General features: G+C 39.6%; 1 protein-coding gene across 1 annotated transcript; it reads left to right on the plus strand.

Annotated features, from left to right (window-relative positions):
- The first annotated feature begins 1,118 nt into the window (after nucleotides 1-1,118).
- Nucleotides 1,119-2,324, plus strand: LOC130980843 (uncharacterized). Its single transcript, XM_057904485.1, has 2 exons — nucleotides 1,119-2,055; nucleotides 2,116-2,324. The coding sequence occupies exons 1-2, from the start codon at nucleotides 1,119-1,121 to the stop codon at nucleotides 2,322-2,324; spliced, it is 1,146 nt and encodes a 381-aa protein (XP_057760468.1).
- The last annotated feature ends 14,623 nt before the right edge of the window (nucleotides 2,325-16,947 follow it).

The following is a 16,947-nucleotide window of genomic DNA, read 5'->3' on the forward strand; positions in this document are numbered from 1 at the left end:
GTTTACTACTTCTCTATATTCTGCTATTAGTCTGCTAAACAACACAAAAATTAATGAACGTAACTAATAACCCCGACCCTACTAAGAACTCCCCAGTTCTTACCCCTTCTCTCTCCCTTCCCCCTTCAGATGGAAGTAAGAGTACCTTACCGTAGTTCGCTGATGACCGTTCGCAAGAAGAGGATTCTGCTCTAGATAGTTTTCTGAGTCTAGGGTGAATATCGTTCTCTGTTTATATGTATATACTGTGAAACCAGCCAACGTCTACACCTCGTTCGTATGCGCACTTTAACCTAAATCCTGTGTACGAGATTCCTACTGTGTAGCTACTTCATGAGGTACCAGAGAGACGTCCTGTGGAAAAGTCTGAACATGCAGAGGAGTAGCAGATGATGTTCTATCTTTTGATGACGTTCCACATGACTTGAGTTTTGAAGACATAGAACGTACTTTCCCTCGCTTTAGCAGTTTAGAGGGACTAGGTGAGTATAGAGTCTAGGCTAGCCTGGGTGCTAGCTTAGAGACCTCTTGAACAGGTCAGGACCTGGGATGTTGTATGTATATATATGTATATAGTTATTATCTAGCTATATCTAGGGGTGTTCTAACTAAAAGTCTATACTTAAATAAAAGTTGGATCACTGAATGTTGTGGACTGCTTGTGATGTATTTATATGTAGTTGTTTATAACTGTTTTATCTGTTATTATTTATGAATTGATTATGAATCATTCTGTTTTAAATCCAAATGCTTTCAAAAAAAAAATATACCTCGCAAATTAACCACGCTTTTAGCAACGAATCAGGCTCATATGATAAATAATAGATAATAATTAGGAAGACAAATTGGTAGCGCTCAGTTTCCGGTATGATCTAGACATATTGAAAATTGGGTCGTTACAATTTGGTATCAGAGCAGTTCGTTCCCAGTAGAGCCTGGGGAGTGGACTGACTATGCTTCATTGCATACTCTGTTGTGTGTCTCATGCGTATAGGATATCCCAGTGATATATGTTGCATGATTGTTTCTGTGTTTTCATTCTGGGAATGTTCACACTTGACTTGAAGTGTTAAGACTGATCACCTTAATAATGATTGTTTGGTGTGAACGGGACCACGATGGGTTCACAGAGACAAGGCGTATGGGAAGGAATTCCTAATGTTAACTACGAGAGGGAACAGGAAACGTTTAGGGCTACCATGAACGACGTGGCTGAAGTAGTGCGTGAAGCTGCTGTAGGAGTGGCTAGGGCTGTTGAACGTCTCGGAGTGAGAAATGGGAACGAGAATGAATACGGAGAAGATAATAGAAACGATGAGAATAACTTAGGGCATCCTGAAAGACCTATGACCCTTGCGACCTTTCTGAAGGTTAATCCGCCTAAGTTCAAGGGTACACTCGTTGCGACTGATGCTGATAACTGGTTTCGAGGTATTGAACGATCACTGAGGGCGCAGCATGTTCCGGAAGGACAACACGTGGAGTTTGCTATTTATATGCTCGAGGGAGAAGCTGAGTACTGGTGTCAGGGGATACAGCGACTGCTACAACAGAATGAAAATAACATTCCTTGGGATATCTGTAGGGACGAATTTTATAAAAAGTATTTTCCGGGAGCAACACGAGATGCTAAGGAGATGGAGCTTATGCAGCTGAGGCAAGGGGATATGACTGTTGCTGAGTATGCTCGTAATTTCGATGATTTGTGTTGTTTCTCTAAGATCTGTCAAGGGGATCCTGCTGACCTTGAAGAATGGAAGTGCTTGAAGTTTGAAGGAGGCCTTTGTGTTGATCTGATGAGTTCAATAGTTTCGCTGGAGATACGTAATTTTTCCGAATTAGTCAACAAGAGCAAGTTAGTGGAAGAATGTATTAAGAAAGTGACTGTGGCCAAAGTGAGTCGCCAAGGATTTCCACCAAGGCGTCTTAGCAATCATCAGACAGCTGGGAGAAGGGTGCATTTTAAAGCACGTGGCATACGACAGCGTAAGAACCTACAAGTTGGTAACATTACTGATCGCCGTATGGGTGAGAATGGAGGTAAAGTAAGGCAAGGTAATGGTAAACGAGCCCATCAGGCTTACATAAACACTGCATGTAAGTAATGCGGAAAAGAGCATGATAACAGGTCTTGCCAGTTTGGATCACCTAACTGCTATGCTTGTAGAGAACTTGGACATATTGCCAAGGATTGTCCAAAGGGATTTACTCGAAATCCAGTTAGCACTCAACAACAAGGACGAGTGTTTGCTATCACTATTGACGATGTTGTGCAATCGAACACCCTCATTCAAGGTCAGGTTATGTCAAGAATCGATTTCTAATTGTACTGTATGATTCGGGTGCATCGCATTCTTTATTTCTATAATTATTGCTCATGAGTTAGGATTATATTTCTTTAAATTGAATTTTTACTTGATTTTCCATACACCTGCATCCCAAAATTCTTTGACCAGTTTAGTGTGCCTGCAAGTACCATTCGCTATTAGGAACAGGACTTTTATACACGATCTAATCTGTTTATCTCCATCTGGTTTAGAAGTTATTTTAGGATTAGATTGGTTATCTAAGTATCATGTTTTCTTTGATTATTTTAAAAGAACTGCTGTTATTCCATCTAATAGTCTATGTACTAAACCATTTTTGTCCCACACCTTATATCTGAATTCTGTAAGAGTTACCTTAGGCTGGAGTGACTGTGAGGGATACGTTCTGTTAGCAGCTAGCTCGAATGATAGTGAATTAAGCTTAGAACGACTCCAAATGGTGAAAGAATTTCCTGATTTTTTTTCTTGGACGACATACCTGAGTTTCTTCCTCAGCAAGAGATAAAATTCAGCATTGATCTAGTACCTAGAACCGGACCGATTTTCATAGCACCGTACCGGATGTCACCATTGCTTGCAGAGCTGAAGAAGCTATGAGATAGGATCGTAGTGGCCTATGGAGGTACAAGAATAGAATTTGTGTGCCTAACTCTGGAGAATTGCAACAAAAGATTCTTACAGAAGCTCATCAAAGCAGACTTTCTATGCACCCTGGAGTGACAAAGATGTATCGAGACTTGAAACAAATATTTTGGTGGCCGGTCTTAAAGAGAAAAGTAGCTGATTATGTCTCAAGATGTTTAACCTGCCAGAAGGTGAAGGTGGAACATCAGAAGCCGTCAGGAACCCTGCAACCCTTAGAAATACCACAATGGAAATGGGATACCTTCGTAAATTGTTTCAGATTGAGATCCGAGGTTTACTTCCAGATTCTGGGGAGTTTTCCAGAAAGCTTTAGGAACAGAATTGCATATGAGTACATCATACCATCCTCAGACAGACGGACAATCAGAGCGAACAATCCAGACATTGGAAGACATGTTAAGATCTTGTGGGATGGATAACCAGGGCAGTTAGGATAAGTGTTTGCCATTGGTCGAGTTCGTTTACAACAACAGTTACTAACAAAGTATTGGGATGGCACCATATGAAGCTCTATACGGAAGAAGATGTCAGACACCATTGTATTGGAATGATGACGGAGAAGTTAGTGTCTTAGGTCCAGACTTAGTGCAAGAAACTACTGAGAAGATAAAGGGTATCCGCCAGAAGATCCAGACCGCACAGAGCCGTCAAAAGAGCTATGCCGATAATAGATGTAGACCCTTAGAGTTTAGTGAGGGAGATCATGTCTTTCTAGAAGTAACTTCGATTACTGGAATAGGTAGAGCCCTTAAGACTAAAAAACTTAACCCACGATACATAGAACTTTTCCAAATACTTAAAAGAGTCGGTCTAGTAGCTTATCAAATAGTCCTTCCTCCTTATTTATCAAACCTTCATGATGTTTTTCATGTCTCACAACTTAAGAAATATATTCCCGATGAGAGTCACATTTTACAACCAGAAACAGTACAGTTATGAAATCATTTGACATATCAAGCATCACCATTTCAGATCGTAGAAAGAAGTGATAAGCAGCTAAGAGGCAAGACTGTTCGCTTAGTCAAAGTAACATGAGAACCAAGGGGAGAAGAAGAGCACACTTGGGAACTGGAAGATAAGATGAAAGCTAATTACCCGCATCTATTCCTAGGTAACTGAAATTTTGAGGGCAAAATTTTCTTTTAGGAGGGTAGAATGTAACAACCCTGATTTTCGAGTACGCGAGATCTTTTCTTAAAGTACGAATTTCTCCGGAAGATCAGTAAAGGGAGCACCTCTTCTATCTCAAGAAGTATATTGATCCTCATTGTCATTATGTCATCCTTAATCTATAACCTCCTCTGAGGCAAGCTCGATAATGCAATCGCGAAGAACCTAGTTTTTGAACCGTATCGGTTGGCAGTTTTGATTCTGATTCTCGTAAATAGTCTTTGTTTGACGAACCGGACCCGATTCGTGAGAGGATAGAGATAATAGTATAATATTATCATTATATTAGTATCAAAAAATACTTGAATGATATTATAAGGTTACCTGGTCTGTTTTTGTTAAAAACAGAAAATCGGTTTAACCGGGTTTACGGTTTACTGGTGCAGCTTAGCACCAGCACTCTCTAATGACTTTAGCAATGCTAAGGCCTCATTATACATGTTCTATTCTCATAATAAATATGTTACTAGTGTCATTTATGCTAGTAGCTCAGAAAATAATTTTTAGAGATGTTTTTACGAGTGTTCTGATACACCTAGTTTTAGTAGTTGTACACCAGAGATATTTTAATATTATTTTAATCCACCTCCAAGCCAACCAATCATAACTCACCTTACACCCCCAAGACCTCCAAGGCTGTCTCATTTCATCATTTTGGCCGAAAATAACAAGAGAGAAAAGAGAGAAACTTTCATGAACACTTAATCTTCAAAGCTTGATTTCTTCTGAACTAAAACTCAAATCAAAACTCCGATTTCACCAAAATGATCCTCTCTTCTTCCTCTACATAACCATGTGACTTATCAAGGCTGGAAATAAGGTGAGATGGCTGTCTCCCTCCCTCTTCAATTCGGTTTTCAAGGAAAACCATGTAAACATGTGTTTTCTTGATGTTCTTCCTTAGGAATCATGCTTAACTTGACTTGAGGGCCAAGAAACGTGAATTTCCAGCGGGTCTAAGGTGAGATATCTCTTCCTAACATGCTGAGTGAGATTTGGTTAGTTGAGGGTTTTTGGATTTAAAGTTGTTCTTGATGTGATTTAGGAGGAAAAAGTGCTAAAGGACCACCTGAAAGTCTAACTGAATTAGGAGCAGCAAAACCAGGTAGGGATTGACGAATTTAATCTTGATTGATTGTGTTTGAGTTGTGTGATTATGATATGGTTTGGGTGTGCTTGAAATTGATTGTTTGTATGAGTAATTCTTGTTGAAATTTTGGTGAAAATTTGATGAAATTTGATGAAATTCAAGCTATGAATGTGTGTTCTTATGGCTGCTGGAAAACAAAACCCTAGAGCTTAAATTGGGGTTCAATTTGTGTTAAAATCATGTAGAAAAGATGGGATTTTAGTGGCTGGGAATTTATTTTGAATTTTGGTAAAAATCGGTTGCTAAAAAGACTGAAAAACGGGTAAAAATGGAGAAAGAATCTGAAGAATTTATGAAGAACATGAAGAACACTTTGAGTGTGGTGAAGAACAATGAAGAAAACCTTTTTGATTCATAAAAGGGCAAGGAAGTAATTAATTTGGTGTTTGGGGGGTTATTTGGTAATTTCTGAAAGTTAGGGTGGTTAAAGTAGAAATATTAAAAGTTACCAGGGTAAAAAATTAATTTTAAAGGTTAAAAGGTAAAGGCAAGGTAATTTTCGAAAATTTAATAATAAAATAATAAATAATAATAAAATATTAAATAATAATATTTAATTAAAAATAATATTTTAATAAAAATAATAAAATAATACGAAAAAGGCAGTTTTCTGTAAAAGCTTTAGAAAGACAACTTTAAGTGCAGAATCTCATAATTACCTTCATAAAACACTTAGGGAGTGGTAATAACATGTTAGTGAGGAAAAGATAAATAAAAGATAAAAAGTTAAAGAAAAGATAAAAACCAAAGAAAAAGTCTGTAAAATTCTAACAACAGAAAAACAGACAGAGACTAGTGAACGAACTAGGGCAACTTAGTTAGTACTTGAGTTGCGACTAGTGTTAGGTATAATATGAAAAGTTAAACTGTTTCAGTATAGACTTAATGAATCTATACTTGGGACAGGCTAACTATTCATACCGAAATTTACATAAGCTTTAAATACATACGTTAAGCAGAGAAATCAGAGCAGAGTAGAGAAACACAGAGAATAGAGTAATCAGAGTAAAGTAAAGAGGTAAAGAGATAAAGAGAAAAAGAGTAATACAGATACAGACGAATGGTATTTAGTTTATGAAATTGTTGGCAAGGACGTGGGTTTTGTTCCGCTTGCGTATTTATGATTATAAAAGAGAATAAAAAGCAGAGGACCTGTTGAAAGGTCATTTGTTGCTTGAGGCAACCCAAGAGGTGTGTTTATTCATTTGTTGCATTATGGCAACTCCTGAGATATTTGTGTGATGATCTGCTGCGTGAAGGCAGTCAGATAGATGGTGGTGCGACCACTGAGAACGCTTTCCTGCGGTACAGATCCATGTTTTAATTCTGTAAGGCAGAGGGGCTATTTCCTGCTACAGAAGTACCGTGACCACCTGTTCCATTTCTGTAGTGGCAGAGGGGTTATTTCCTGTATACAGAAGGTGTGTCGGCATACATCCCTGCAGTGGCAGATGTGTTATTTCCTGCATGCAGTGGACCCTGTGGTGGCAGAGGGGTTATTTCCTGTACACAGGGGTATAGCCAATAGGAAAGCCTTATCCAGACAGAGGTTGCTGGATAACGTCGGGAGCGGGTTAGTAACCGACAGATGAGCTCATTACCTGCACTAGGGCTAGACATGCATCATACTTGGTTGTGCATTTTCTCTATTATGATTGTTGCATGAATGTATGCTTTCTCTGTTTGTATTCTATTCTCTGTGTTTGTGTCTGTGTTTTACTTTCTTGTATTCTTCTGTTTGTGATCTTTTTCTGTTTTCTTTATTCTCTCTATTTATCTGTCTTCTGTTTACTACTTCTCTATATTCTGCTATTAGTCTGCTAAACAACACAAAAATTAATGAACGTAACTAATAACCCCGACCCTACTAAGAACTCCCCAGTTCTTACCCCTTCTCTCTCCCTTCCCCCTTTAGATGGAAGTAAGAGTACCTTACCGAAGTTCGCTGATGACCGTTCGCAAGAAGAGGATTCTGCTCTAGATAGTTTTCTGAGTCTAGGGTGAATATCGTTCTCTGTTTATATGTATATACTGTGAAACCAGCCAACGTCTACACCTCGTTCGTATGCGCACTTTAACCTAAATCCTGTGTACGAGATTCCTACTGTGTAGGTACTTCATGAGGTACCAGAGAGACGTCCTGTGGAAAAGTCTGAACAAGCAGAGGAGTAGCAGATGATGTTCTATCTTTTGATGACGTTCCACATGACTTGAGTTTTGAAGACATAGAACGTACTTTCCCTCACTTTAGCAGTTTAGAGGGACTAGGTGAGTATAGAGTCTAGGCTAGCCTGGATGCCAGCTTAGAGACCTCTTGAACAGGCCAGGACCTGGGATGTTGTATGTATATATATGTATATAGTTATTATCTAGCTATATCTAGGGGTGTTCTAACTAAAAGTCTATACTTAAATAAAAGTTGGATCACTGAATGTTGTGGACTGCTTGTGATGTATTTATATGTAGTTGTTTATAACTGTTTTATCTGTTATTATTTATGAATTGATTATGAATCATTCTGTTTTAAATCCAAATACTTTCAAAAAAAAAATATACCTCGCAAATTAACCACGCTTTTAGCAACGAATCAGGCTCATATGATAAATAATAGATAATAATTAGGAAGACAAATTGGTAGCGCTCAGTTTCCGGTATGATCTAGACATATTGAAAATTGGGTCGTTACATATAAGCTAGATAGATGGCGGCATTCATGGGGATCCGGAAAGTCTAACCTTGTCTGTGGTATTCCGAGTAGGATCCTGGGAATCCGGAAAGTCTAACCTTGTCTGTGGTATTCCGAGTAGGATTCTGGTATTGAATGACTGTGACGAGCTTCAAACTCCTGAAGGCTGGGCGTTAGTGACAAACGCAAAAGAATCAATGGATTCTACTCCAACCTGATTGAGAACCGACAGATGATTAGCCGTGTTGTGACAGAGCATTTGGACCATTTTCACTGAGAGGATGGGATGTAGCTATCAACAAAGGTGATGCCTCCAAACGATTAGCCGTGCAGTGACAGCGCATAGGACCAATTTCTCGAGAGGATTAAAAGTAGCCATTGGTGATGGTGATTGATGAGCGGATAATTTGTACGCTTTTTGGCATTGTTTTTAGTATGTTTTTAGTATGATTTAGTTAGTTTTTAGTATATTTTTATTAGTTTTTAGTTAAAATTCACTTTTCTGGACTTTACTATGAGTTTGTGTGTTTTTCTGTGATCTCAGGTATTTTCTGGCTGAAATTGAGGGAACTGAGCAAAAATCTGATTCAGAGACTGAAAAGGACTGCAGATGCTGTTGGACTCTGACCTCCCTGCACTCGAAGTGGATTTTCTGGAGCTACAAAAGCCTAATTGGCGCGCTCTTAACGGCGTTGGAAAGTAGACATCCTGGGCTTTCCAGCAATATATGATAGTCCATACTTTGCCCAAGATTTGATGGCCCAAACCGGCGTTCAATGTCACCTTCAGAATTCCCAGCGTTAAACGCCGGAACTGGCACCAAAGTGGGAGTTAAACGCCCAAACTGGCACAAAAGCTGGCGTTTAACTCCAAGAGAAGTCTCTACACGAAAATGCTTCATTGCTCAGCCCAAGCACACACCAAGTGGGCCCAGAAGTGGATTTTTATGTCATTTACTCATCTTTGTAATTTTTAAGCTACTAGTTCCCTATAAATAGGACCTTTTACTATTGTATTTTCATCTTGGTTCTTCTGGTTCCCTCTTTGGGACCAAAGCCAATGATCACTCTTGTTCTTATGTATTTTCAACGGTGGAGTTTCTACACACCATAGATTAAGGTGTGGAGCTCTGCTGTACCTCGAGTATTAATGCAATTACTATTGTTCTTCTATTCAATTCAGCTTATTCTTGTTCCAAGATATCACTTGTTCTTCAACTTGATGAATGTGATGATCCGTGACACTCATCATCATTCTCACCTATGAACGTGTGACTGACAACCACCTCCGTTCTACCTTAGATTGGGTGAATATCTCTTGGATTCCTGATACACGACGCATGGTTGATCGCCTGAGAACCGAGCGCTCGCCTGACAACCGAGCCAGCCATTCCGTGAGATCAAAGTCTTCGTGGTATAGGCTAGAATTGATGGCGGCATTCAAGAGAATCTGGAAGGTCTAACCTTATCTGTGGTATTCTGAGTAGGATTCAATGATTGAATGACTATGACGTGCTTCAAACTCGCGATTGTGGGGCGTTAGTGACAGACGCAAAAGAATCACTGGATTCTATTCCGACATGATCGAGAACCGACAGCTGGATAGCCGTGCCGTGACAGGGTGCGTTGAACATTTCCACTGAGAGGATGGGAGGTAGCCACTGACAATGGTGAAACCCTTGCATAAGCTCGCCATGGAAAGGAGTAAGAAGGATTGGATGAAGACAGTAGGAAAGCAGAGAGACGGAAGGGACAAAGCATCTCCATTCGCTTATCTGAAGTTCTCACCAATGAATTGCATAAGTATCTCTATCTTTATCTTTATGTTTTATTCATCATCTATACCCATTTGAGTCTGCCTGACTAAGATTTACAAGGTGACCATAGCTTGCTTCATACCAACAATCTCCGTGGGATCAACCCTTACTCGCGTAAGTTTTATTACTTGGACGACCCAGTGCACTTGCTGGTTAGTTGTGCAAAGTTGTGTTTATGCCATGGTATTGAGCACCAAGTTTTTGGGGCCATTACTAGGGATTATTTGAGTTGTGAAAAGTAGTGATCACAATTTCGCACACCAAGTTTTTGGCGCCGTTGCCGGGGATTGTTTCGAGTATGGACAATTGACGGTTCATCTTGTTGCTTAGATTAGGTATTTTTCTTCAGAGTTCTTAAGAATGAATTCTAGTGTTTCAAGGTGATGTTCTTATCATCACCAAAGCTGATTGATCCTCATCAATTTAGCTCTTGAATGCAATGTCCTGCTGAAGCTTGGCTAGCCATGTCTAATTCCTTTAGACTAAAGCTTTAGACTAACATTGCATGATTCCTGGAATTCTCATTAAGAATTTTGATATCTTTATTTTCTTTTCCACTTAATTTTCGAAAAATCCAAAAAAATTACAAAATCAGAAAAACCAAAAATATTTTTATGTTTCTTGTTTGAGTCCAGTGTCTCATTTTAAGTTTGGTGTCTTGCATGCATTGTTTATTTGATCTTGGTTCTATTTTCAAGTCAATAATACAGAGAACTGAAGATTCAGTACATGCAGCAGAGGAATTATACAGAAAAAGCTGGGCGTTCAAAACGCCCAGTGAAGAAGGAAAACTGGCGTTTAAACGCCAGCCAGGATACCTGGCTGGGCGTTTAACACCCAAAAGGGTAGCATTTTGGGCGTTAAACGCCAGAATGGATACCATTCTGGGCGTTTAACGCCAGGATGGCACAAGAGGAAAGATTCTGTTTTTAATGCAAATTTTTTTCAAGTTTTCAAAATTTTTCAAAATCAAATCTTTTTCAAATCATATCTTTTCCATCAAATCTTTTTCAAAATCAATTTCTTTCCATTTTCAAAAATACTTGCTATCAATTAATGATTTGATTCAACATTTCAAGTATGTTGCCTTTTCTGTTGAGAAAGGTTTAATGTTTGAATCATATCTTTCCTTGTTAGCCAAGTCATTAATTTTTAAAATCAAATCTTTTTAAATTGTTTTTCAAATCATATCTTCTCAATCACATCTTTTTAAAACTATAACTTTTCAATCATATCTTTTTAATCACATATTTTTCAAAATAGTTTTCAATCATATCTTTTTAATTTCTAATTTCAAAATCTTTTTCAAAAATCACTTGATTTCTTTCCCACTTTTAGTTTTCGAAAATTATCAATCAATTTTTCAAAATGTTTTTAAAATGTTTTTACTTAATTTTCGAAAAACTCTTCCTCTCTTCTCACATCCTTCTATTTATGGAGTAGCACTCCTCCTCAATGCACAATTCGAACTCTATCTCACTAAGTTTGAATTCTTCTCCCTCTTCCCTGTATTTTTCTGTTCCTCTGACACCTCAAGGAATCTCTATACTGTGACATAGAGGATTCCACATTTTCTTGTTCTCTTCTCTTTCATATGAGCAGGAACAAAGACAAAGGCATTCTTGTTGAAGCTGACCCTGAACCTGAAAGGACCTTGAAGCGAAAGCTAAGAGAAGCTAAGACACAACTCTCTGTAGAGGACCTAACAGAAATCTTCAAAGAAGAAGAACCCATGGCAGCCGAAAACAACAACAATGCCAACAATGCAAGGAAGGTGCTGGGTGACTTTACTGCACCTACTCCCGACTTCTATGGGAGAAGCATCTCTATCCTTGCCATTGGAGCAAACAACTTTGAGCTTAAGCCTCAATTAGTTTCTCTAATGCAACAGAACTGCAAGTTCCATGGACTTCCACTGGAAGATCCTCATCAGTTTTTAGCTGAATTCTTGCAAATCTGTGACACTGTCAAGACTAATGGGGTTGACCCTGAGGTCTACAGACTTATGCTATTCCCTTTTGCTGTAAGAGACAAAGCTAGAACATGGTTGGACTCACAACCTAAAGAAAGCCTGAACTCTTGGGAAAAGCTAGTCAATGCCTTCTTGGCAAAGTTCTTTCCACCTCAAAAATTGTTTAAGCTTAGAGTGGAAGTCCAAACCTTCAGACAGAAGGAAGGAGAATCCCTCTATGAAGCTTGGGAAAGATACAAACAATTGATCAGAAAATGTTCTTCTGACATGCTTTCTGAATGGAGCATCATAGGTATTTTCTATGATGATCTCTCTGAACTATCCAAGATGTCTTTGGATAGCTCTGCTGGAGGATCTCTTCATCTGAAGAAGACGCCTACAGAAGCTCAGGAACTAATTGAAATGGTTGCAAATAACCAATTCATGTACACTTCTGAAAGGAATCCTGTGAACAATGGGACAAATCAGAAGAAAGGAGTTCTTGAGATTGATACTCTGAATGCCATATTGGCTCAGAACAAAATATTGACTCAGCAAGTCAATTTGATTTCTCAAAGTCTGTCTGGAGTGCAAAATGCACCAGTCAGTACTAAGGATGCTTCATCTGAAGAAGAAGCTTATGATCCTGAGAACCCCTCAATGGAAGAGGTGAATTACCTAGGAGAACCCTATGGAAACACCTATAATTCTTCATGGAGAAATCACCCAAATTTCTCATGGAAGGATCAACAGAGACCTCAACAAGATTTCAATAACAATAATGGTAGAAGAAACAGGTTTAGCAATGGCAAGCCTTTTCCATCATCTTCTCAGCAACAGACAGAGAGTTCTAAGCAGAGCCACTCTGACTTAGCAACCATGGTCTCTGATCTGATCAAAACCACCACTCAAAGTTTCATGAATGAAACAAGATCCTCCATTAGAAACTTGGAGGCACAAGTGGGACAGCTGAGCAAGAAAATTACTGAACTCCCTCCTAGTACTCTTCCAAGCAATACAGAAGAAAATCCAAAAGGAGAGTGCAAGGCCATCAACATGGCCGAATTTGGAGAGGAGGAAGAGGCAGTGAACGCCACTGAGGAAGACCTCAATGGACATCCACTGGCCTCCAATGAGTTCCCCAATGAGGAACCATGGGAATCTGAGGCTCAAAATGAAACCATAGAGATTCCATTGGATTTACTTCTGCCATTCATGAGCCCTGATGAGTATTCTTCCTCTGAAGAGGATGAGTATGTCACTGAAGAGCAAGTTGCTAAATACCTTGGAGCAATCATGAAGCTAAATGACAAGTTATTTGGTAATGAGACTTGGGAGGATGAACCCCCTTTGCTCACCTCAAAAGAGACAAGATCCTGGGAAGTTTTCAATACCCTGTACCATAGGCACCATGACCTTCAAGAAGGCTCTGTGTGACTTAGGGTCAAGTGTAAACCTCATGCCTCTCTCTGTAATGGAGAAGCTAGGGATCTTTGAGGTACAAGCTGCAAGAATCTCACTAGAGATGGCAGACAATTCAAAGAAACAAGCTTATGGACTTGTAGAGGATGTTCTGGTAAAGGTTGAAGACCATTACATCCCTGCTGATTTCATAGTCCTAGAGACTGGAAGGAGCATGGATGAATCTATCATCCTTGGCAGACCCTTCCTAGCCACAGCAAAGGCTGTGATTGATGTGGACAGAGGTGAATTGATCATTCAAGTGAATGAAGAATCCTTTGTGTTTAAGGCTCAGGGATACCCCTCTATCACCATGGAGAGGAAGCATGAAGAGCTTCTCTCAAAGCAGAGTCAAACAGAGCCCCCACAGTCAAACTCTAAGTTTGATGTTGGGAGGCCACAACCAACTTCTAAGTTTGGTGTTGAACCCCCACATTCAAACTCTAAGTTTGGTGTTGGGAGGTTCCAACATTGCTCTGAGCATTTGTGAGGCTCCATGAGAGCCCTCTGTCAAGCTACTGACATTAAAGAAGTGCTTGTTGGGAGGCAACCCAATGTTATATTTTATCTATTTTCTTTTGCTATTTTATGTTTTCTGTAGGTTGATGATCATGAGAAGTCACAAAATCAAGTGAAAAAGCAAAAACAGAATGAAAAACAGGAAGAAAAATAGCACACCCTGGAGGAAGTACCTACTAGCGTTTAAACGCCAGTAAGGCTAGCAGATGGGCGTTTAACGCCCAGTCTGGCACCATTCTGGGCGTCTAACGCCAGAAAGGGGCACCAGACTGGCGTTAAACGCCAGAAAAGGGCACCAGCCCGGCGTTTAACGCCAGAATTGGCTCAGAATGCATTTCTGCATGCCATTTAGTGCAGGGACGACTTTTCCTTGACACCTCAGGATCTGTGGACCCCACAGGATCCCCACCTACCTCACCATTCAAATTCAAACCTTACCCCTCTCTCCACCCCTATATAAACCCATCTTCACTCCTTCATTTTCACACAACCTAAACACTGCTTCTCCCCCTTTGGCCGAACCACAAAGCCATCTCCATCTCCTATATTTCTTCTTCTTCTACTCTCTTCTTTCTTCTTTTGCTCGAGGACGAGCAAACCTTTTAAGTTTGGTGTGGTAAAAGCATTGCTTTTTGTTTTTCCATAACCATTTATGGCATCCAAGGCCGGAGAAACCTCTAGAAAGAGGAAAGGGAAGGTAAAAGCTTTCACCTCCGAGTCATGGGAGATGGAGAGATTCATCTCAAGGGTGCATCAAGACCACTTCTATGAAGTTGTGGCCAAGAAGAAGGTGATTCCCGAGGTCCCTTTCAAACTCAAAAAGGGTCAACTTTGATCAAAGGTTGGACCAAGTCCTCACAGACATTTGTGAAGAGGGCGCCCAATGGAAGAGAGATTCAAGAGGGAAGCCGGTTCAACTGAGAAGGCATGACCTCAAGCCTGTGGCTAGGGGATGGTTGGAGTTTATCCAACGCTCAATCATTCCCACTAGCAACCGGTCCGAAGTTACTCTAGACCAGGCCATCATGATCCATAGCATCATGATTGGAGAAGAAGTAGAAGTTCATGAGGTTATAGCCCAAGAACTCTATAAGGTGGCAGACAAGTCCTCTACCTTGGCAAGGTTAGCCTTTCCTCATCTCATTTGTCACCTATGTTATTCAGTAGGAGTTGACATAGAAGGAGACATCCTCATTGATGAGGACAAGCCCATCACTAAGAAAAGGATGGAGCAAACAAGAGACCCCACTCATCATGAAATCCCTGAAATGCCTCAAGGGATGCACTTTCCTCCACAAAACTATTGGGAGCAACTAAATACCTCCCTAGGAGAATTGAGTTCCAACATGGGACAACTAAGGGTGGAGCACCAAGAACATTCCATCCTCCTCCATGAAATTAGAGAAGATCAAAGAATCATGAGAGAGGAGCAACAAAGGCAAGGAAGAGATATTGAGGAGCTCAAGCACTCCATAAGACCTTCAAGAGGAAGAACAAGCCGCCATCACTAAGGTGGACCCGTTCTTTAATCTCCTTGTTCTTTATTTTTCTATTTTTCAAATTTCTATGCTTATGTTTATCTATGTTTGTGTCTTATGATCATTAGTGTCTATGCCTTAAAGTTATGAATGTCCTATGAATCCATCACCTTTCTTAAAATGAAAAATGTTCTTAATTGAAAAAGAGAAGAATTGCATGAATTTCAGATTTTATAATAGATTAATTAGTTTGATGTGGTGGCAATACTTTTGTTCTCTGAATGTATGCTTAAACAGTGCATATGTCTTTTGAATTTGTGGTTCATGAATGTTAAAGTTGTTGGCTCTTGAAAGAATGATGAAAAAGGAGACATGTTACTGAGGATCTGAAAAATCATAAAAATGATTCTTGAAGCAAGAAAAAGCAGTGAATACAAAAAAAACGAAAAAAAAAATAGAAGAGAAAAAGAAAAAGCAAGCAGAAAAAGCCAATAGCCCTTTAAACCAAAAGGCAAGGGTGGAAATAAAGTTGTGATCCAAGGCAAAAGAGTGTGCTTAAGAACCCTGGACACCTCTAATTGGGGACTCTAGCAAAGCTGAGTCACAATCTGAAAAGGTTCACCCAATTATGTGTCTGTGGCATGTATGTATCCGGTGGTAATACTGGAAGACAGAGTGCTTTGGGCCACGGCCAAGACTCATAAAGTAGCTGTGTTCAAGAATCATCATACTTAACTAGGAGAATCAATAACACTATCTGGATTCTGAGTTCCTAAAGAAGCCAATCATTCTGAATTTCAAATGATAAAGTGAGATGCCAAAACTATTCAGAGGCAAAAAGCTAAAAGCCCCGCTCATCTACTTAATACTGATCTTCATAGATGTTTTTGGAGTTCATTGCATATTGTCTTCTTTTTATCTTATTTGATTTTCAGTTGCTTGGGGACAAGCAACAATTTAAGTTTGGTGTTGTGATGAGCGGATAATTTGTACGCTTTTTGGCATTGTTTTTAGTATGTTTTTAGTATGATTTAGTTAGTTTTTAGTATATTTTTATTAGTTTTTAGTTAAAATTCACTTTTCTGGACTTTACTATGAGTTTGTGTGTTTTTCTATGATTTCAGGTATTTTCTGGCTGAAATTGAGGGACTTGAGCAAAAATCTGATTCAGAGACTGAAAAGGACTGCAGATGCTGTTGGACTCTGACCTCTCTACACTCGAAGTGGATTTTCTGGAGCTTCAGAAGCTCAATTGGCGCGCTCTCAACGGCGTTGGAAAGTAGACATCTTGGGCTTTCCAGCAATATATGATAGTCCATACTTTGCCCAAGATTTGATGGCCCAAACCGGCGTTCAAAGTCACCTTCAGAATTCCCAGCGTTAAACGCCGGAACTGGCACCAAAGTGGGAGTTAAACGCCCAAACTGGCACAAAAGCTGGCGTTTAACTCCAAGAGAAGTCTCTACACGAAAATGTTTCATTGCTCAGCCCAAGCACACACCAAGTGGGCCCGGAAGTGGATTTTTATGTCATTTACTCATCTTTGTAATTCTTAAGCTACTAGTTCCCTATAAATAGGACCTTTTACTATTGTATTTTCATCTTGGTTCTTCTGGTTCCCTCTTTGGGACCAAAGCCAATGATCACTCTTGTTCTTATGTATTTTCAACGGTGGAGTTTCTACACACCATAGATTAAGGTGTGGAGCTCTGCTGTACCTCGAGTATTAATGCAATTACTATTG

The sequence above is a fragment of the Arachis stenosperma genome, chromosome 1, assembly GCF_014773155.1.
Source record: "Arachis stenosperma cultivar V10309 chromosome 1, arast.V10309.gnm1.PFL2, whole genome shotgun sequence".
NCBI classification, from domain to species: Eukaryota; Viridiplantae; Streptophyta; class Magnoliopsida; order Fabales; family Fabaceae; genus Arachis; species Arachis stenosperma.

Coding starts and splice junctions, on each gene's coding strand:
- LOC130980843 (XM_057904485.1), top strand. CDS start 1,119: ATGGGTTCACAGAGACAAGGCGTATGGGAAGGAATTCCTAATGTTAAC. Junction 2,056..2,115: donor TGGAGGTAAAGTAAGGCAAG/GTAATGGTAAAC, acceptor AATGCGGAAAAG/AGCATGATAACAGGTCTTGC.